General features: G+C 38.1%; 1 protein-coding gene across 1 annotated transcript; it reads right to left on the reverse strand.

The window, feature by feature from the left end:
• Window positions 1-7,625: 7,625 nt before the first annotated feature.
• kcna10a (potassium voltage-gated channel, shaker-related subfamily, member 10a) lies at window positions 7,626-21,516 on the reverse strand. The gene is made up of 2 exons (XM_026153388.2): window positions 21,238-21,516; window positions 7,626-10,569 (listed from the first exon to the last, which is right to left on the reverse strand). Exon 2 carries the CDS (start codon window positions 10,413-10,415, stop codon window positions 8,700-8,702), a length of 1,716 nt encoding a protein of 571 aa, XP_026009173.1. The 5' UTR covers window positions 10,416-10,569; window positions 21,238-21,516; the 3' UTR covers window positions 7,626-8,699.
• Window positions 21,517-22,779: the final 1,263 nt, after the last annotated feature.

Raw genomic sequence — 22,779 nt, forward strand, 5'->3', positions numbered from 1 at the left:
GCACCTTCATGCATCTTTAAGCATTTGACAGGGATCTTCCACTGTGCAGTTTCAGCCCAATGCTCACACAAATCACACACACTGAAACAACTTTTTCTTTATTTAATGTTTCCTTTTTTTGATAAAAGTCAACAGTGTAGCTACTTCGTTTTCACTCTACAATAACAACAGAGCATGAAAAACAAAACCAGGCCCAATCCTCATTTGATGCTTAAATGTTTAAAAGTTATGTGCACACATCTTTGTGGGTATTTACAACTGTTTGGATCCATGTGAATGAAATCCTGTCATTTACATCGTGTGTGTAAATGTAGACAACCTCCTGCTGTCACCTCCACCTACACAATGAGTGTTGAGGCAAAACAAAGCGCTCCCTGAGCCAGTCACTCAAAATGTTACTTTCACTGTACCTGAATTGACCTGACTGTTGATGGCTGCTGCCATCATTATGTTTTCAAATCCCACTATATTCCCACCTTGTATACATGTGTGTGGTGCCCTCTGTACATGTATAGGACAGTGAAATATTTATGCTTTTTTGAGGTTTTCATATAAGTATAACTGATTTTATGATGGCCACAACACCACAAAAACACACAAAATAAAACACACTAGTTATACATAATAAAAACCCCACATTATTGAAAGGATATTCCATTAGGATAGTTTTGAGGGGAGAGTGAGAACCAAGAATTCAAAGAAAAAAAAAGAGGAGACTGTCATGTCTTTATGAAAAGTAAAAAAGTTTCAGATGCCATGGTTTGACATTTGTAAATTTATATATTATTCAATATATATGTTTCTACAACAAATCCTGAAGGCAATCTGGAAGTATCTTTTACTCTGTTTGGGTAACCCCTTGGATTATATTACCAATTACAATTTTGATGAGGTATCTAGTGTCTGTAATGGACACAATTTTAGAAACCTAACCAACCTTGCCAGGGATGTAGTCAGATTGACTGGATGTTGTTAAAACCCCACTCCAAGAGAAAATGGGACACACACAAACACAAGCCAACATAAACACATTCTGGATAAATAAGCAGGAGGATTAATATCAAAAGCTGTTTTTACTTCTAGCTGATTTGATGGCTGATATTTTCATTTAGCATTTTAGATGGGTAAGTCCTCTTCAAATTTCTCTCGTAATCCATGTTAGCGATGAGGCTCAGTTGTGTTACTTGTGAAAATACAGCTGTTGCAAGCTTAGAGACCTGAACGATCATCAAAGACAACAATGATGTGTTGGTATGAAGGCCTCCTCTTAATCTGTTAAACAAGGATAGGAAATTGGTTTAGCATTAATGATATGAATGAGGAAAGTCCTTTTGTCTGTTGTCTTAGAACACATAGCAACAGGCACCAAACCAGCTCCACTGTATATCTGACAACAATAAAAACAACTCTTAACCAGAACAAAGAACTGCAAAGTGTGTAAACCTGACAGTTAGATGAAAATCATTTCACTGAAATGCAAGTATGAAAACACAAACTTTATTTTTGATGCTATGGTTTACTGTGCAATTTTCTACACTAACAGACCCTCCAAGCTCCACTTTGCACTCCAATGTGTTGAATCAAATTCTAATATTTTAGTTTTTATATCACTTAGCAGGTATTTGATGCACACATTCAAAACAAGCAAAAGAGAGCAACAACAACAACAACAACAACAACAACAACAACAAAACTATCTGTATAAATACAATACAATGTGCCATTTTTTAATTAGGGAATTTTCTGTATATTTGTTTAAGGTTTTGTTTATTTGTTTTTGTTTTTTTCTTTGCTGCACCTGAATGTGCAGTGTTTAAATTTGCCATGGATTCTTTTTCCACTGTACTTTTTAACCACACATTTGTCCATTTATGGAATTATCAGTTTAAAAATATAGTGATTTCCACTGTAGCTGTTAATTCAGCCAACAGGAGTCGTGAAGTTTCTTTAACAGGTAGATTTGCATCGTCGTTAATGTGAAATGTCACCCACTGCCTTTGTGATAATAATAATAATTTAGATTTTCATAGCATCTTTCAAGAAAGAAAATTAATAACCGGGGGTTTAATGGACAAATGTTGCATTCTACATGATGGAAGTAGTAACCTCTGTTTATAAAAAAGGACTTGATAACTACAATGTGCTAAAGTTCATCACAATTCTGACTTTTATTAGCTTGTTGTTCTTCTTGAAACTCTAATTATTGTTTAATTTCCATTGTGTGCGCGTGTGTGTGTGTCTGTACGGGTTCTTATACTGGTGGGGACCAGAATCCAGGCCCGCACAGGGTTGAAGACATTTTTCACATTCAAAATGTGAAAAAGCAGCTGGGAAAGCATTATGTCATTGGGATGTCCCCACGAGGATAGCAAACCAGACATCTGTCTATGTGTGTGATCTTTGTGTGTGCCAGATATCTGTTTCACTCGCAACCTTCTGCACCTGCTTGTAACTTATATGACAGTCCACTACCACGGACCAGGTGGCGTGTCAACTCTCACCTTCCATCTCCTCCCAGGTGTCACTCAGTCCACCTTTCTCCCTTTTCACTCATTGCCTTGGACGCCTCTCATTATGATCATAATCTGGGTCATATATTCATTTTTTGAGGTTCCTGTTATAGAAATTTCCTGGAGAAAACAACCTGTTCTAGTAAAGCACCCACAAAGTCATCTGAGGAGCAAGAACTCTCAAAGAGTAATCATCTGTTCTCTTCAGCAGCATTTAATTTGAAATGTCAAAAGCACTGCTTGCTTTATTGTTCCCACTATGAATATTTATATTGTATTTAGGCACAGTTGGTGTGGAGCACCTGCAAGTTCATTGTAGATGTACAATGACAATAAAGGGCTATTTAATTCTAACCTTGCAAAATAACACAGCATTTGTGATGTGACACAGGAGGAAATTCAGCTGCTGCTAACAGGAATTTCTTGCAAATTCAAGGTTAGAAAGACAGTGTTGTTAATCATCTTCATTTTATCCTCTGTTTTCAAGATGAATGTGTAAAGGCACACTACAACAATCACACAGTCTGTCAGCTCAGGAATGTGGTCGTGTATTCTCTGGTTACGTTTATGTCACTCAGAGACACAATTGTTGCACCGACAGTCATCATACCAACTTACTCTAATAGCATATCTTCACTCAACTACTCATAATCAAGGCACAACTATATGATGAAACTGCTTTCTGAAGTGTATATATGGGGGAAAAAAATCCGACTTTAAGTTCTATTCAATGCGTTTTATACATTTCTCATTTCTCATGAGGTGTGTGATATCTTGTAAATTTGCACTTAAGATACATTAGTAATATATAAACATTTTCTTGAATGTCTGTATTAGATATACAGATGTACACTTTTACAGCCTTCAGAATGCCTTCATTCTTTGTAGCATGGATTCAGCGTGGTGCTGGGAATATTCCTCAGTGATAAGATAAGATAAGATAAGATAAGATAACCTTTATTAGTCCCACACGTGGGAAATTTGTTTTGTCACAGCAGGAAGTGGACAGTGCAAAAGTTATGAGGCAAAAATTAGAATACAATAAGAATAAATACAGTACACAACTGTACAGAATAGAATAAAATAAAATACTATATACAGTAGAATAAAATAAAATAAATATACAATAAGCTAAAAATAGAATACAAATACAAATACTATATACAACTGAGTAAAAATACAACGATGACAGAAAGGATTATTGCACTTAGTATTATTGCACATGTATGGATGTGTGTGCTTGATCAGTTAAAGTCTTTATTATGGAGTCTGACAGCAGTGGGGAGGAAAGACCTGCGAAATCTCTCCGTCCCACACCGTGGGTGCCGCAGTCTCCCACTGAAGGAGCTGCTCAGTGCTGTCACAGTCTGCTGCATGGGGTGGGAGATGTTGTCCATCAGGGATGACAGCTTAGCCACCGTTCTCCTGTCACTCACCACCTCCACTGGGTCCAGAGGGCATCCTAGAACAGAGCTGATTTTGGTCCATATTCAGATGATGGCATCATACAGATGCCACAGATGTGGTGAATGAACACCCATGATGGGAATTTCCCATTACATCCCATCGCAAAGGTGATCTAATGGATTGAGATCTGATGACTGTGCAGGGCACGAGCACAGAGAACTCATCATGTTCAAGAAACCAGTTTGAGATGATGTGAGCTTTGTGACATGGAGTATTATCCTGCTTTAAGCAGCTTCATGGGCGCACTCTGGTCATAAAGAGATGGACATGGCCAGCAACAATATTCAGGTACAAGCTGGCATTTAAAAAATTCTCAGTTTGTTCTAAGCCACACCAATATATCACCACCAGCAGCAGCCTGAGCTGTTCATGCCAAACAGGGGGCTTCCATGGTGTTTAACAAAATTTGACTTGACCATCCAAATGCTGGTACGGCAACAGCACCGCCTACAACTGCAAAGCTCTCCAGCGAGTAGTGCGGTGCTCTGAACGGATAATTGGAGGTGAGCTTCCCTCCCTCCAAGACATCTACAGGAAGCGCTGCCTGAGGAAAGCGGGGAGGATCATCAAGGACTCCAGTCACCCCAGCCATAAACTGTTCAGACTGCTTCCATCAGGAAGGAGGTTCTGCAGCATCCGGTCCCGTACCAGCAGACTGAGAGACAGCTTTTTCCATCAGGCCATCAGACTGCTGAACACGTCATAGACACCTCAGCTTCACTACTGGAACTTTAACATTATGCACTCCACACTGTATATAAATGCCACTTTTTTTGCACATATTCAACTCTGTATATTTTATATATTTTATTATTATTATTATTATTATTATTATTATTATTATTATTATTTTATTTTTTTACTATTTAATTTGTAAAAATGTGTATACACACACACACACACACACACACACACACACACACACACACACACGTAGGAAAATATTTAGTATACACATCCAGAAATGCATACACTATTATATATTGTACATATATTTATTAGTTTCAGGTTGGCCATTCTTGTATTTTGCTCGTTTGTGTTGTTGTGTTTGCACATCTCTGTTGCTTGTGGGGCTCGCACACAAGAATTTCACTCGCATGTGCTGTGCCAGTGTGCCTGCACATGTGATGTGACAATAAAAGTGATTTGATTTGATTTAAAGTAGAAAATGAGACTCATCAGACCAGCAATATTGTCAGTCTTTGGTTTGGTTTTGGTCAGCACGTCCAGATTGTCGTCTCAGTTAACTGTTGGTAGTCCTGTGCTGCCTATTTAAACTTCAAGAGGTCACAATCAGAGCACGTTGCTATTATGTTATGTTGCAGCAATTCTGGAATACTGGGTATGCAATCATTAACATCATAAAATCTGCAAAAGTAGAAACTTTTAATCACTCACATGATTGTGGTGTCAGTGTGTGTTTGTATCGCCGTTGTTGCCGTTCACCTTTGCACCCTGTTAAGTGTCTTTTCCTTTTCACTGGCTGTGATTTGGTTTCTGTTCACTTCAGCCTCATTCACTTGATGAGCATCATGAGGATTCGTGAAATTCTGCTGATAAGTGAAATTTATTTAAAATTATTTTTATTATACAGACACAATATTTTGTATTATTGTTTGCCAGATCTGGAGAATCCAAAAATACCTACATGGTTAAAAAAAATAAAAAATAAAAAAAGAGACCACCAGTGTTGATAACTATATTGCAAGTGGGCACAATAGACTATTTCACTGAGTCCACATTTAGGCCAACACCTAATGTGCAGTACAGTTCAGATGATGTACTTTATTGTACTGGTTTATTTCACTGAGATGAGCTGTTATATCTACAGACAACAGTATCAGGTGATAGCAGACTTCTCCATGTGAACCAGAGACTGGCATCCTGTTGGTACCTCACAGACTACCAGTGTTTGTGTGGCACTAGCATTACAGTGAAAGCAGAGACTGCTTAATGAAAGTCATGACGAAATCTTATATAACACTGGGGATTTTCTTACCTGAAGGGGGAACACAGAGGGAATACAAAAAAGTTCACTCCTCTCTCTTTCACCAAACATGCACACCTATGTATCTCCATTCACACAAGCACAACTTTCTATAAACACACCAGTGCACATAAAACATGAGAAGAAAACATTTAAAATCCCAGGATGTATTACATCTTCATTACAGTAAGTCGTATGTTTTCATACATATAAATACAGTGTAAAGGTCTTCGTAATGAAATAAACTCTGGCTTATTGTTTTCATGAGTATGCTGTTGTCATTTATCAGTTTACCAGCTGAACAAGTGATTACCTGTATCAACAAAAACGGGCATCAAACCATACAGTTAGTTATCATTATGACCGCAAAGCTGATTGTCAAACACACAGAAAGTAACATAGTGACAAGAAAAAGAAGTGAATTGCTTGGATTCACTTACATTTACATGAAATTAGAATATGGGTAGATCTTCAGGTTATCTTTCCACTATTATTATTATTATTATTACTGCTATACAATATGATGCAAAATGTGAACCCTTATGCTTATAAAATTAGCAAACATGTAAGTCTCAGTCATACAGGCCTGGAGAGCGATCGGTGCAAGGGGCAACATTTTTTCCCAGTAATCTGTGATTGCCAGGGAGGTCAATGACCAGTCTAGACCTGCGTGACTTTAGGAATCGATTTCACAATGATAGCCAACAACGTCCACTTGCCAGGTGGTTGGAGAGTACACATTTCCCCAGTGATTTCAGGTTGTTGCTGACCTGTCTCTAGCCTGTGCAAGTGGTGCCTAATCCAGCAAAGCTCCATCTAAGGTGCAACATTTTTTATTTAAAATTGTCATGTACACCAAGCTACATATAGACATTACTGACATTACTGTCAATAATGTGAGAGTCTGTGTCTGTAGGCCTATTATAAGCCAATCATCATCAATTTCTAATTAATGAAAGTATCCTATATTGCCAGGATAGTTCCCACCTGATAAAACTGAACCCGGGCAAACAAGGGAACAAGTAAATCTAAGCAAAGCCCAATTAAAACCCAATAAAGATCCTGATGCATGAGTGCAGTTTAGTAATAAGCTAATTGTGTAAAAACCTTCAAAGATCACATTGTGTAGAAAACCAAGTAATTCTGATGGGCTCACTTGTTGTTGCCACCGTATAATCTCATTTTCATCATATGCTCAACCACCACGCTCTAAAGTGTGTCCAAATTTGGATGTTATGTATTTTGAGATTAAAAAAATAAATAAAATCACATCCTTGGATCCAGATTATCTCAATTTTTCTTTCCAGAATTTATTTTTATGAGCCACTTTTCAAAGACCCACCTCTATGTTACGTTGCAAAAGCACAGTTTTTGAGTTATGGGATAACAGATCCCTTTATAAGAAATTTTCTTTGGCTTCTTTCATCTCTCATTCATATTTTCTTTGACACAGAGAGAAATTCTCTATAACTGAAGTTTCTTTGTCTACAATAAGACAGTGAATGAAAGGAAAAAAAAGGATGAAATCCAAATTTGGGAGAACTGATGTGACCCCATAAAGAGTGTAGATCCATTACACTTCACATAACTTCTTTCAAGATTCATTCAGATCCAGAATATTATGTTGGACACTCCTTTTCTTTAAATAACACACAAATGCATGAAAAGGACAAAATGGTTATAACCTTTATAATACCAGTCAAATATGAAACCAAAAATACTGAGCATATATGTGTGACAGACAGAGGTATTACAGTGGAATTATATATGGCATATTCAACAGTATCCAAACATTGCATGATTTAAGGCACTCCATTACAATACAACAAATAAAAACAACAACTATATGAAGTGGAATCAGTCTGACTGTGAGTTGTGGAGAATCCTTACTCGGTCAACCCAGTGAGAACGAATGAATACTTCACAATTATGATTCAGTGTTTGTGTAAATAAATAAATAAATGAATAAATAAATAAATATGTGATGACTATAATCTAGACAATAAGCACAACACAAATTAGTCTTTGAAGACACTTAGAGGAAAGGAGGGACCTTTGTTTGTTCAGAACTGGCCAGCAATTCAGTTTTGCAGAGTTGCAATTTTAATCGGACAATATAGAAGATTTCAGTTAAGCAGTGAGATGAAAAGTGGGCCGTGTGAGGCATTGCAGACACTGTAAATATTATATAAGCATCAGTTTTTGAGCAGGAGAGAATTTATTCCAATAGGATGAAATGTTGAATTATCAGAGATGAATAAAATACATTAACAATGTGACAGTTAATAATTTTCTTGACTTTAGATGAACTTTAAATGGTTTAATACTTTATGGCCCATTAAAATGCTGTTGGAAAGCTGTGTTAAACATCCTCGAGGACAAAATCACAACATGTTGTAAACATTAGGATTACTGGCCAATGCAATGAACAGAAGGTTTCCTTTAAAAGGATCTGTTAGACACACACGAGAATGAAGAACGTTTCTCGGGTGTGTGCAACCTAAACATGAAACGTAATAACATGAATTCCTAAACATTAATATGGGGAACTCATTTTCAAAATGTCATTTCCATATTGGACAAAAAGAGGTAAATGTGGTACAACCAGTTTATAATTAAAAAACATATTTTTCACAAGGTGCAGTGCAGATCTAATGAAGCCAACTGGCCACTCGTAACAGTGACTATTTAATATTTACTGCTTTCACCTCCTATTGAACAGTGTTCTTCTGACGTCAGTTCCCTTTGTCACTCTGCCAGATCCCGTTGGCTTTATTGAGCGAGGTGTTGCTACCCTGTGTGGTATCCTTTATGGCTTTCTCGACAGCATCAGCCAAGGGCAACTTGTCCTCTGCTTCTGCCTCTCTATGGTAGAAATAGTTGAAGTTGGAAACAATGACGGGAACAGGCAAGGCAATAGTCAGCACACCTGCAATGGCACACAAGGTGCCCACCATCTTACCCCCCATGGTAATGGGACACATGTCTCCGTAGCCTACAGTGGTCATGGTAACAACAGCCCACCAGAAGCCATCAGGTATGCTGACAAACACTGTATTTGGCTCGTCTACCTCAGCAAAGTAGATAGCGCTGGAGAAAAGGATAACTCCAATAAAGAGGAAAAAGATGAGCAACCCGAGCTCACGCATGCTGGCCTTCAGAGTCTGTCCCAGGATCTGGAGCCCTTTAGAGTGACGAGATAGTTTGAATATACGAAACACCCGCACCAAGCGGATGATACGTAGAATGGCCAAAGACATGTTCTGCCCTGAGCTTTCTGCTGGAGTTGTGGCTAATTCTGTAATCACAGTGACAAAATAAGGGATGATAGATATGATGTCAATAATGTTCATGAGGTTGTGGAAAAACTCTCTTTTGCTAGGGCAGACCACAAATCGCACACACAGCTCAAAGAAAAACCAACCAATGCAGGCAGTTTCAATGATGAAGAAAGGATCAGAGAAGGTTGTGGGCTTTACACCAGGCGGACCCACAGTTTGGTTAAAAGGTTGTACAGCTGTGGGCACAACTGGGTCGGTCTCATCTCTGAATTCTGGTAGTGTTTCCATGCAGAAAATAATAATGGATATGACGATGACAAGGACGGACACCAGCGCTACACCTCGTGCTGCATTGGAGCTCTCTGGGTACTCAAACAGCAGCCAGAATTGTCTGTACACATCATTACTAGGAAGAGGAATCTCAACGTCTTTTAAGAATCCTTCTTCTTCTCTGAACTGCTCCATAGCCTCGTTTCCAAGCTCATAGAACAGAATTTCATCTGCAAACACATCGAGGGGAACGTTAGCTGGTCGCCTAACTTTACCTCCTGACTGGTAGTAATATAAAATTCCATCAAAGCTGGGTCTGTTCCGATCAAAGAAGTACTCGTTCCTCATTGGATCAAAGTATTCCATCCTCTTCAAAGGGTCCCCTAGAAGTGTCTCAGGAAACTGGTCCAGTGTTTTAAGCTGCGTCTCAAAACGAAGACCGGCAATGTTGATGATGACTTTCTGATCTCCATCATCCAAGCCTCGTTTATCAACAAAGAGATCCTCACAGCACTCCTTAGCAAGCCGGTTAAAGATCATCTCACTTTCCTTGCTGCCCTCACTGCTTAGCAGCAGTTTAAAGTTTGAGATCATGCTAGCACAGCTGCTACGCCCCTTTCTAGTTGGAGTTGGCATCGTCGGGGACTGTGGTACTGTAAGTGTCTGCGGAATGGGTGAAGAGGAGGTCGATTCCCAAATGTATGGGGGTATAGGGCTGCAGTGGGAAGGTGTAGGTGTTAGGTCTGTGGCTCTTAGATGGTAGTTGCTGGTTGGGCTGCTGTGCTCTGGGGGCATGTCCACTGTGAGAGCTGTGGTCTCATCAGCATAGGTGTCCACCTCATCTCCAAGGTTGCCAGCAAGGTCATCCAGGCTCTCAAAGTCTACCAAGGCCACCTCCATGGCTTTGGTTCAGCCAGTGCAACACACAGACTGACAGATGGGAGGTTCACACACCAGAGTCAGCAGCTCCAGCAGCGTAGCAGAGCGTTCAGGCTACAGTGTGACTGACGTAAATACAAAACCTCCTTCAACTTGTTTTTTAAAAATCCAGCTCCTGTAGAGTTGAAGAGGAGAGACAAAGATTATCAGTGTGTTTCTGTTAGCTGTGCAGAGCTCACCAAGGCAAGCATCAGGTCATTAGAATATGATAAACACAAATGCTAGTTTCTTGGAGAATTATTTGGAAACAGAAAGTGAGAGACATAGTTTAAGATGAAAAGAAAAGAAACTGGGAACCAGCAACGTTATCTACCAGCAATACAGCTAGAACATGGGGGAGAGAAAGAACAAAAACTAGTAAATTCTTTGCTGGTTCTTTCTTTTGCCTGCTGTGGCAGTGGCACTGCGATGGGTCATGCAACTTTGAAAACAGCAGACATTAAATAGGAGAGCAACTCAAGGGTAGCTACAGTAGGGCCTGACCCTTACATGTTCACATATCTCTGACTGATCAAATCATTATCAAATTGTTGACATAAACTTTACTACTATTCCTTTAAATAAGTAATACTAGTTAGCAATACATACTAACAAGTGCATATACTGGACACTGAAGTTATTTTAACAAACAACCTGAAATGAAAGAAAAGGGATGAGAGCTGCACAACCTGTCATGACCCCGAGGGTTGTAGGAAAGGAGGACAGTCCGAGGTAACTGGGACTCTGCATACATTAGTGCATAATTAACTGACTGTGCAGTGATAGCATGAGCCTAGTTTCTACCAGACGCCAAGGCTCACATTTAAACTCCACTGTGCCATATCTTTGGTCTTAGCTGTAAAAATAAGCTCTGTTCCAGCTTTGCTCTTTATATTTGTATTTACCTGTGTGTGTTTTTTCATCAGCATTCACATAGTATGAAATAGTGAGGTTGTGTGAAAGGTGTATTTGTGCCTGTCGGTGTGTGTGCCTGTGTGGGGTTGTACTGTATAGGTGTGTGTGTGTGGGTGTGCATGCATGTGTGTAACTGTGTGAATGGGTGCTGAAGCCTGCAGATGTTTAATTAAAGACTCCAGAGATGAGTCACCACCTAAAACCAGAGCCAGTGATACCAATCCTCCTGGGAGACAAAGAGAGAGCGAGAATAACGAGGATGATATGAAAATTATTGGGGAAGTGGATGTGGGTGGATGGGATGAGGACAGCATTGCAAAAAAAAGGGAATGTGTCAATGAGACAGAATGGGACTTGATAGGTGGGTGGATGGATAGACAGGATGATGAGAGAGGACCCCGACAAAAAAAAAGGAGTCTGATCGATCAAAATCAGGCAAAAAAATGGGACACAGAAAAGCATCATGGTGACTACTGTCTTTCACAGGAATAAAATATGAAACAAGGATGAACAAGGCCTAAATAATTCTTTAGGATTGCAAAATGTTAAAATCATGTGCTGAATCATACGATATGAAAAACACAAACTGGTAAATCATACAATGGAAGTCTCATTTCCTCCTGAGACCTCCTGACTGGAACAAGGTCAGTTTCCTCAATTGGGACTTTCTAATGATCTTGAAACAGAATCTGAAAATCAGGCTCAACTGTCAACTTAATACTCAGAAATCATTGACATAGACCTGCCAAACCATTTTATCAACGTTTTCTGCCCCAAACTAAATGTACTTATAGTGTTCATTTACATTATTGCACACTAAATTATTAGATGACTGATTCACAAAGCACAAATTAGGGCAATTTTCTCAGTTTGGCATTCTGTTTATTCCTAAACCAGGGTAGAATCTAAAGGAAGACATATGATATACAGTTAAATATGTTGCAACCACTCTAAAGTCAAATCTGCTTCCCGGACCCTTTAATGTTGAGGAATGAACAAAGTAATCAATAGCAACAATATTCCCAAACAGACTCACACAAAGCATATCAAACAAGCAACAAACTTTTACCTTCCTTTGCAAGAGGTTTTTATACCATCGGCATCAAAGAATAAAAACAAGAGTAAGAGAAAAAGGGTCCTGCACAAGTCCAGCCGCTTTACCAACTTTTCACTTGGGATCAGAATGGTCAGCCTCTCATGGACTACTTTAGGTAACCTTATGCTTGAGTAGAAACTAGAGCTGCGGCAAAGGGTACAGGCATAACGATGCGCACACACACACACACACACCGACCGCAGAAAAACAAAGTCAGCAGTGGAAAGCAAACTCATTCTCAATATTGTTAATTTTGCATGTGTGTGTGTGTGTTTGTGTGTGCATGCATGAGTTAGATTGTTTCCCAAACCATGCATATCATAAGTTGTCTGTCAGGAATCTGAGTGAGGTACTCAAAGCTTTCTAGAGTGGAACATTGCAATTAGATCCTCAGATTTCTCCATGCTTGACTTGGGCCATACAGACACACACACACACACACACACACACACACACACACACACACACACACACACACACACACACACACACACACACACACACACACACACACACACGTCTGTTGTTGCTATCCTCGTGGGGACATCTCATTGATATTAACCATCCAAATTGCATGCCTAACTCTAACCCTTTCCCTAAACCTAACCATAACCCAGTTGTAACCTTGACTGTAAAACCACATTTTGAGTGTGAAAAATGCCTTCAAACTCAAATTTAAGTAAGTTTTAAGTAAAATTTCAGATTTGGTCCCCACTAAGATAGGAAAACCGGTACACAAACACACACACAGGTCGTATCCATATCTGAGTTACTTACACTATCACAATCAATAATTGATTTTTAGCAACTCTCACATGTTCGACATCAGAGGAGTAGAAAGAGTGATGACAGAGTGACAAGGGCAGAGAAACCAAAGCCTCCATTCTCAACCAGCACAGCCTTCCATCTCCCACTGCCAACTCTGCAACGCTCACTGCTTCAATACTAATGTAACTATGTTTTTTCACTCTAGCATTCTGTATTACATATCCCAGCATTTGTGGGGAAAAAAATAGGACATATGTGCTTATAGCTCAAAAACTACCGGTAGTAAAAAAGAAAAATAGACAATAAATGAACAAATATTTAATGGAAATGGAAGTGATAAATACTTCAAATATACAGAACAGTGAAAACAAAATATCTTGTGTCCCTGACTATGACAGGACATCGTAAAACAAAGGTTTCATATGGGCCAATGTTAATGCATGGTGGGTAACCATTTTTACCATGCTATTAATATTCAGGATATCATGTTGAGAAAAACTCACAAGTCCTTGTTACATATGATCCTTTAATGCTCACTGGAAAGCCCAGCACACAACAGAGAGACAGCAGAGGGATTTACATCCAAGCTATGGTCATGCATGTTGCAATGAGCAGTAACTTTAAGTAAGCTATCCCTCGTGACTTTTTCACATGTGTGTAAACATGAACAGATGTCAAGGCCGATCTGGCTTAATTGCAACCCAATCCTTTGCTGGTCAGATGAAAAAACATGTATATTTATGTCCAACATTTAACTTTGAGAGCTGCGTTCATTTGGTGAAATGTTTCTGTTTTAATAAAAACGAGTGTATGCTATACGAGCCACAGTCACTGAACATGTGTGAGACACATGCAGTGTTTCCACAAAACAATATCAACTTATTCAGGAAAACTGAAGCAAAATGTAACCTTCACACATGCACAGCGTGACGAGTCATGGGGGCTCTCTCAAATGTACTCGCCAACTCATTTCCAGCAAATTGGGTCTGTTTTAACAGCTTTGTCCAAATCTAAACATCGGAATAAAATAATATGTAGTAAAAACTATTAAAACAAAATGCAAGATTTACACTTTGTTAAAAGTTGTTTCAATTCCACTTAATTCCTGTAAACTAATTGAAATGTATCTCCTCTAAATGATGCATTGTAGGCTTTGACACAAACTGCGCTTTACTGAAGAACATTTGTGATCACAAGAATAAATTTACAGCTGAGCACAGATGTTTGCTCACCAGTGTGCACTAATTCCTGTTAACTTCCCTTTGTGTGTGAAGAACTAGCATAAAGCACTCTCTTCCTTTAAGGCCCAGTAAGTATGGTTGACCTTGCATGATGGACCCTGTGTTATGCTCCTGGGATGAGGTTGGTGGGGTGGTCTCTGTGTGAAGGCATTAGATGATATTTTTGGATCAGAGTTTTGACCCTATCAAGAAGATTAATGCAGGCTGAGCAGCTCAGTGCTATAAGCCGAGGGATCTCTTCCGTCAGATTAACACAGATACCAGTGAGTTCACACACACACACACACACACACACACACACACACACACACACACGCACACTGCCCCTGGAGTCGCCTATTCTAAATTCACATTTCCTTATCGCTCACATATCACACATAAATTCTGTATGGATGGTGTCTTAAGAATCTCCAAAAATGTTGTCATTCTGTAGTAAAACATGATGCAATCATTTTATTCACAATAGAAAAGATATCAAATTGTTAAATTGAGAAAATTTACATTTTCTCTTTAGCAACTACATGGGCTCCAGAATGCTACGACTAAGTTCCCTTTCTGTTACTTGGTTGTAGAGTTTTATTTCCAAAGGTGGCAAAAGTACAGATACTTGTGTAAAAAAAGTACTCCACTTCTTTACTCAAGTAAAAGAGATACTCAAATGGCTCAAAGTAAAAAAGTAAAAAGCAGCTCTTTAAAGAACATTTCTACCAGCTACTTTTTGTGCAAAAGAAACTGAACCTTGTGCGACATTAATGTAAAAATAAAAGATTGTTGTAGTGGTGTGGCGCAGCAAATGCAAGTTTTCAGTTTGAAAAGTTGCATTTGCAATTACCTGCCACTTAAAAAAAATGTATTCCCTTTATGCTTCCTCCTCTTTTGTTAACTATATGCTGACCACAACTTATGGACAACAAAAGCACCATTCAGCCCACTTTAAAACCTGAGCGCGTGTTATTATTCCTTTTATTTAAATTAAAATAAGTTTGAGATCCCAAAAGCAAACTGTGAAAGAAAATCATTTCCCCCAAATTATATGTATGACTATACAGTTAACTATACAAACTGGAGAGTCCGTCATAGACCTCGTGCTCCACTTTTGGTGAGTGATAATTTAGCTTTTTATTGGTGTGTTACTTCACACTAATTAGCAGGTTTTTGTATTTGTTGAAGGGACTGACCTAATTGTAAACTGATGCATGCACTGCTTTGCAGATGCTCTAGCTGTGTATTGCCACCAGGAGGCACTGTCAGAATTCTTATTTGTGCCATTGTTGGTCCTTCAGTCTGCTGTGGAGAAGACCGAAGTTACAAAGAGGGAAAACACATGTCTCCGCCTTGTGGACTGCTCACTGCCACTCCACTTCCTAGTTACACCCACTTTTTCAGCGTTCAATCTATGAATAACATCACTCCTTTTGGCCTATGCCCTATAGGTTTTTTGCACAATGACTGAAACCAGCACCACTGAATGACCAATGGACTGTGAGGTCAGTTCCTTGATAATTAAATATGCAAATTGTCATGACTATTGTCCATCCAGGTTTTGTCATAACAACCCTTCTTGTACTCTAGTTTAATTGTACTTTATTGTCCTGTTATCTTATACATGTTTTTGAACATTAAACATTGTATCAGAATGGACATAAACGACACCAGTGTCCATTTGGTAAAACAGTTTTCATAACCTGAGCCAAATGCAGCCTTTCATTAGTGTAGTTATAAAATAGATGCACAATAGACCCTCAGTCTCTGTCTATGCAGTATTTACTGTTCCTGGGGTCATGTGTATGCTGTGTGTACTTTAGCAGTATGCATTTGAACCTGAACCTCTGACGTAAGAAGGCGTGTCCAGTTCAATAAATGAACATGTCAGAAATATGAAGTCCCAAACAAACACACAGTAATATTACTAGAAAACTGTATTAATGAAAAAAATAATTATATAATAAATTAATAAATTGTGTAATAAATTGTGACTACAGCATAAGAGTATTTTTTTTTTCTTTTATCTTAACTATTAGAACCTATTTTGCATCAGTTATTTATATTTAGTTGCTTATATTTAGCCACATAAACTGTGGTGGCTAAATGATGCTGATGCTGTTTATTATGATTATTATTTAGTAAGTACATAATAATAATAATAATAATATAGTGTTTACATCATAGTTATTTATAGTTTAATGTTGTGCAATGTAGCAGTTCGTGGGTCTAAATGGACATAAAAGTTAGGTGTCTTATGTTGTGAGTTTATCATGTTGTGATAGATTTAAGATTATCCTAAGAGAAACTATGGTTTGGTTATCAACTACAGTTTAAGACCTGTCCATATGAGCTAGAGTATGTAAAACATCTGGAGACGGTTGCATAACCCTCTGTGTAGAGGGTCATACAGCTGTGTGTGCACAAAGAAAAAGATGTGCAGGTGAATTCTTTTCATGTTCATAAAGTGCATCCTCTAATGTAATCCTCAGTCATTGGGAAGTTGTAGGCAATTAGACAAGTCTTACTTCCACACTTTTCTTTAGCAGTGGATGCAGACTGCCCTTTAATCAACCACTTCAGTGTGAATTCTGTTTGCACCTGACGTTTTTAATCTTGGGTAGAACAATATCACCAAATGTGAAATTGGTATTTGCATTATGGACATCAGGAAAAAAATGAGAGCAAAGGAGAAGAAAAAGTAATGAATTGAAAAAGAAAAATAGAATATCAAATGTGTCACAAAAGCAAAGGAACAATTAACAACAACAACAACAATAATAACAGTAATAATAATATTAAATTACAGAATTTAGAGCATTTAAAGCTTTTTACAGCAAAATCATCCAAAAAAAAAAAAATAATAATAATAATAGGCAATTATCTCCAAAGCATTTGTACATATTAATACACATACACAAATAAGTATTCATAGTGTGAAAACTTACTTTTAAAGGAATAGTACTGCATTTTTTATATATTCATTTTCACAGGTTAGTATAAATAAATACATTTGTTACTGTAAGTAGAATTTTAAGGTATCTGTATTTTACTTGAGTATTTATTTTTCATTTATTTACTTTTTACGTTTACTTCCTACATTTCAACACAAATAATTACATTTTCAAAACAGGCTCGTTATTGTAGGTTCAACTGTATCATTTATAGAGCTTATACTCTGGAGTTACAGTGGGCCAGGACAAGTGCAGGTATGTTGTAGTCAGCTTCAAGCCAGCGCTACAGAAGAGGAACGTGCATAAAGGGAGAAATATTTCAACATGACAATGTTTCTACAACATTTTTGTGAGCTAAACACACAAACTCTTCGTGTGCACTTTGTCACACAGTATGTTGTTAGCTAAAGGGCCAGCTGCTGGGATTACATGGAATGTCATAATTTTTAATCACATATTGGATCTGTCAATTAATCAGATTTCATCTACATTTATACTAATGATGCTTAGATTCGCTGGCTGAATTCAATAATCATACCAGCTTTATATTTCTACTGCAAAGACAATGTATAGAATACTGTTAGTGTAGGAAATGGAACTCAGCTGTGAAACATCTGCTTGCGTCTTGTTGATTTCAGTTGTGTAAATCCACAAAGAGCAGCAGGCCAGCTGATCACAGCCTGTCCACTAAGAAAATCTAATGAAACTCACATTAGAAATTATTGTGAGCTGTTAGTATTTCCCCCACACTGAGCCACGACAACAGATTTTAGTGTTCCTCCACCTGCTGAATCACACTTGAAACCCCAGACTGTTCTCATTTTTCTGTTTAGGTGCAGAGGCAAAGTAACCCCCATTTATTTTTTCTCCTTTATTGCTTGTGTCCTAAATAACAGATTAAAGATGAGTACATTCATTAGAATTAGAATTTGGATTTGAATAAATTTGTATTTTCAGGTACTAATATTTTGTATTACATTAATATAGGAGAAGGTCTAACTACCTGTGCATAAAATAGATTGTAGAATTGTCCTTCAGGGAGCAACTTTTGCACTTTTTTCTGTACTTTTGGCACCTTCGTTCATTTTGATTTGTTCTGTCTAAACATACTTTAAGAAGTCTGGAGTGCAGTAAAATTCAGACATAGGTAACTTGACAGATGCTGATTTGAAAACAACTGGACATGGATAACTTGAGTTTTTTGTGTAATATTACTAATTAGGCAGCTCATTATCTTTCTCTTGACAACAATTTTAAGATATAACGTTTTGGGTCAGCCTTAAAGAAAGATAGAAATGTAAAAGTGACTTACAATAAATGCAGCTGAATTTTAAGCAAAGTTAAAAAAAAAAAAGACATTTTATTTTTCACAACTTTCCCTATGATGTCAATACCAACAATGGCAGTAAAAAAAAACATATCTAGCTCTACATAGCATTATTATCACTTTGACCTTCAGATCAATCTATTGACCCTGAAGGAGAGGTCAGTGGTCACATGGGACACAATATTTTTTAATCCTTATGCGGTAATTTCTATATGTTGATAATACACACTGCATAGTTTCCAAGTTATGGGACTTTTTGTGTATTTTTAAGCAATAAACCATTAAGTTGACCTTAACGATACTGGTAGATGTTAGCCAAATTTTCATACATCCCAACAATGTTTTATCAGAATTCATTCAAAACTTTTAGAGCTACTGTGTTGCGTTTACAGACAGAATGAAGGCAGGCATGCATGTGCTACATGCCAACTGCTTTTGTACAAGTAATATTACAATGATAAGAAGGAACACAAACTGTGAAATTATATTTGTTGTCTCTTCCATATCAGGCTTTGCTAGCTCTAAAAAACATGAGTAATATGGTCTAAGGTATGTGTGAGATATTAATTAATTTTTCTGTTTAAAAAACATTTTTTTAATAGGGTCAACATATGCCAGTGTATTTGTGGAAAAGGGGTATCGGTTTTATTTGTCCATACAAATTGGTTAAAACTCTTTACAGAGACATAATTCTAAATGACAAGCCATCATTTGAAAGAAACACACTGATCTGCAACACGACATCCACATATTCCCATATTAAGATTTCCTTCTCCATGTGTTTGCCTGGAGCAGATTGATAATTTAAGTGCAGTCTCCGTGAGGCATTTATAAGATGTAAGCTGTTGATGCTGACATGGGTGTGTCTGCAGGCTGCAGGCCACGTCTCAGTGCACAACAGCTGGGACTAAAATCCTCCCTTGGCATTTAGACAAGACACACATATAACAACAGCAACAGCCAAAATGAATTCCTAGTAAATTAAAAACTTCCTGTGGAGCATCTTAATGCAAAATAGTAGGCACAGTATCTGTGGAGGCAATTACATGAGTCTAACAGTGCACACTGTTGACATTCATTCAGATGAACAGATTCAAATGTTTAACTGTGATATATCACAGATCATTTACAGTTTCTTTCTCTCAAACACTAAGAAGTATAACAGCAATTCACATTTTGTAGGCCAATTTACACAATGAAATCAGCAGAATTCAATAATAGGAATCCAAGCATACAAAAGGAAACAACAAGCAACCACCAGCAACAATAAAAACAAACTTATACTATGTGGGGTTCTTCCTACTAAAGCTATTTTAAGATGTCCCAAAGACAATACAGATCTTTCTCAACCAATACAGAAAAGCGTGTGGCCCCTCTTCCATGAGCGATGTTGAGCCATGGCTGCAAGAGCTCATAAATACCCTTTCAAAAGTTAAATGTTTCTCAAGCTTATGTTTTTAATGCCCCCTTGTTATCCTCATGACCTACCTACCTCCTGCCTTCCCCATGGCCTGGCACTTTCCCTCCACTGTGTGGATTAAGCCTGTTTCAGTTACAGAAATATTGAATTATTTTTCAGAAGCTTTTTTTGTGGCAAATCCAGACAGGGAAAATATGGCCATCTGGTCTGACTCTATTACATACCACTAATCTCAGGTGGCATACAAACAAGCAACACACATCCACATGCAGGCTTAAACACATACGCACACATACAAAATACACTGTGCATGTTTTCACCTGTATTTCTGAAATTACCATATGACACACTGTACAATTTTTCATCCATGGAGACTCTTTTCAAGCAACGAGAGACTAAGTCCATGTATGCATTGTTTCTACAATCTCTTATATATGAGCTCAAGTGGAACATGATTCCACGTAGTTTCCTTGGGGATTACTAAAGTATGTTGATTCTGATTAATCGAGTAAATAATATCCTTTTGTTGGCATTCAGAAGAAAGTGCTAAGGACACCTGTGCAGAGCTCATGGCTTTAGCTTTAGCCACTAGTTGAAAGTTTCAAAAACACAGATGCTAAAAATGGGGAGACATAAATCAATATAATATTGATAATTAATAAAATTATTAATACAAGAGTGAATTTAATGAAGCTGAAATTACTCAAATGATCAGATCATCTATAGCCTACTTCACATTCCTTGGCGGGGGGGCATCAATGCACCAATAAATGGAGCTAATGGATCTAAATCATTTACAAATTGAAGTTATTGTTTACTTTTTGTTTTTAAGAAGCAGGCTTTTAGCTCTATGGCTGCAAAAGTAAAAGACTCTAAATAGCATCTCTAAAATATGGGGAAACTATAATGTCACGTTATAGGACGTGAGTCGCTCAGTCTTGACGTAATATGAGCCACTGTTTTCAAAGTTTCTTCCGTTTCCCTCCTTAACCACAATAAAATAAAAACCAACCATTTTCCCAGTTGCCATCGTTCAGCACTTCAGCCGTGAAATAGATGGTAAGCTGAAGGAAGCTGTGCAACTTTAGGAAAGTTGCCTACCTTAATTGCCGTGACGATCGCGCAAACTTCCGGGCGTTGTTGGCGAAAGTTTGACGCGCCGGGCCGTGCAGTGCCGATGGCATGATGAATGTCAGCTGGACCGACTTAAAACCACAATGCGCTTTCTGTCAGCCCCCATGCTGACCGCGCCGACAGCACGTACGGCCGAGGTGCCCCGGCCAATTATCCAGGGGCCAGATGCGAGAGTGATATAACAACAGCATGATTCCGTTTAATTTGGGCAATTCCCTTAAAATCCTTGTTTTTCTGCGTCCTCCAACCAAATCTGTCTCTTTATCTCAAAAGGGGAGGAGAGAGGGAGAGAGAGGGGGAGAGAGCGAGACTGAGAGGCAGATTAAAGCCCCAACCTCTGCCCATCTTTATGCTCTCTTGGCTGCAACATCACGATAACTTTTTATTTTCATTTCTAATTACATTGCTGAAGGAAGAAGTCTGATTCTCATTTTGTCGTCATATGTTACACTTTGCTTTTAAAATGGATTTGATTTTTTGCGAAATATTTGAAAAAGAGCAGGCTACTCCACAAATTAAGTATTGTGTTAAATTACAATCTTAAGGTAAATAATTCAAATTATGTTGTAGGCCAGTAATTAATGCACTGTTGAGAATTGTACAAGTCTTTTGACAGGTTCACTGACTGGAGATCATACCACTTAAACGGGGTGATGCCTAAATTACTCAGACTCATACTGTTTCCTTTCTTGCCTGGCAGGTAAGGAAGGAAACAGAATGAGCCTGAGTAATTTAGGCATCCCTATAAAAGCAGCAGGCAGAGAGGGAACACAGAAACCTGCTGGAGCTCAGTGCAGGGTTGGTTAGGATAAAATAATAACATTTGCAGACAAACAACTCCAACATTTAGAGACATATGGCATGCAGCAGTTTCTTGGAGTATTAAGTAAGAACCTCAAGTTATCAAAGCCACTGTGAGTTTCTGCATGCTGCCTTTTTTGTAATACCATAATAGGCGACCACATACACTCACTGGCCACTTTATCTGTACACTTTTTCAACAGTAACTTGATGCTTTTAGGTGTGTTGACATAAGATAAGATAAGATAAGATAAGATAAGATAAGATAAGATAAGATAAGATAAGATAAGATAAGATAAGATAAGATAAGATAAGATAAGATAAGATAAGATAAGATAAGATAGAACTTTATTAATCCCTCGGGTGGGTTCCTCTGGGAAATTCGATTTCCAAAAAAGCACAGCAACGACCGAAGTTACAGAGTTATACACACACACATATATATAAATACAGAGACAATATAAATAAAATATACGAAGGGGATAAATAGAATAAATAGGAATAAAAATAAAAATACAAGTGAATTGCACATTTCAAGTATTGAGTCTATTGCACCGTTGACTATTTACAAAAGTATTGCACAAAAGGTATTGCACAGTGAGGTGAAGAGGCACTACAGCTTAGTTGTTCCCCCCTCCTTTGTCCTCCTGTCTCCCCTCCCTCTCCCCTCCAGAGAGGAGTTAAACAGTTTGATGGCGTGTGGGACAA

The sequence above is a fragment of the Astatotilapia calliptera genome, chromosome 20 (assembly GCF_964374335.1).
Source record: "Astatotilapia calliptera chromosome 20, fAstCal68.1, whole genome shotgun sequence".
Classification (NCBI taxonomy): Eukaryota; Metazoa; Chordata; class Actinopteri; order Cichliformes; family Cichlidae; genus Astatotilapia; species Astatotilapia calliptera.

What these genes read in the sequence shown, in the direction of transcription:
- kcna10a (XM_026153388.2), bottom strand. Translation starts at nt 10,415, where the DNA reads ATGGAGGTGGCCTTGGTAGACTTTGAGAGCCTGGATGACCTTGCTGGC.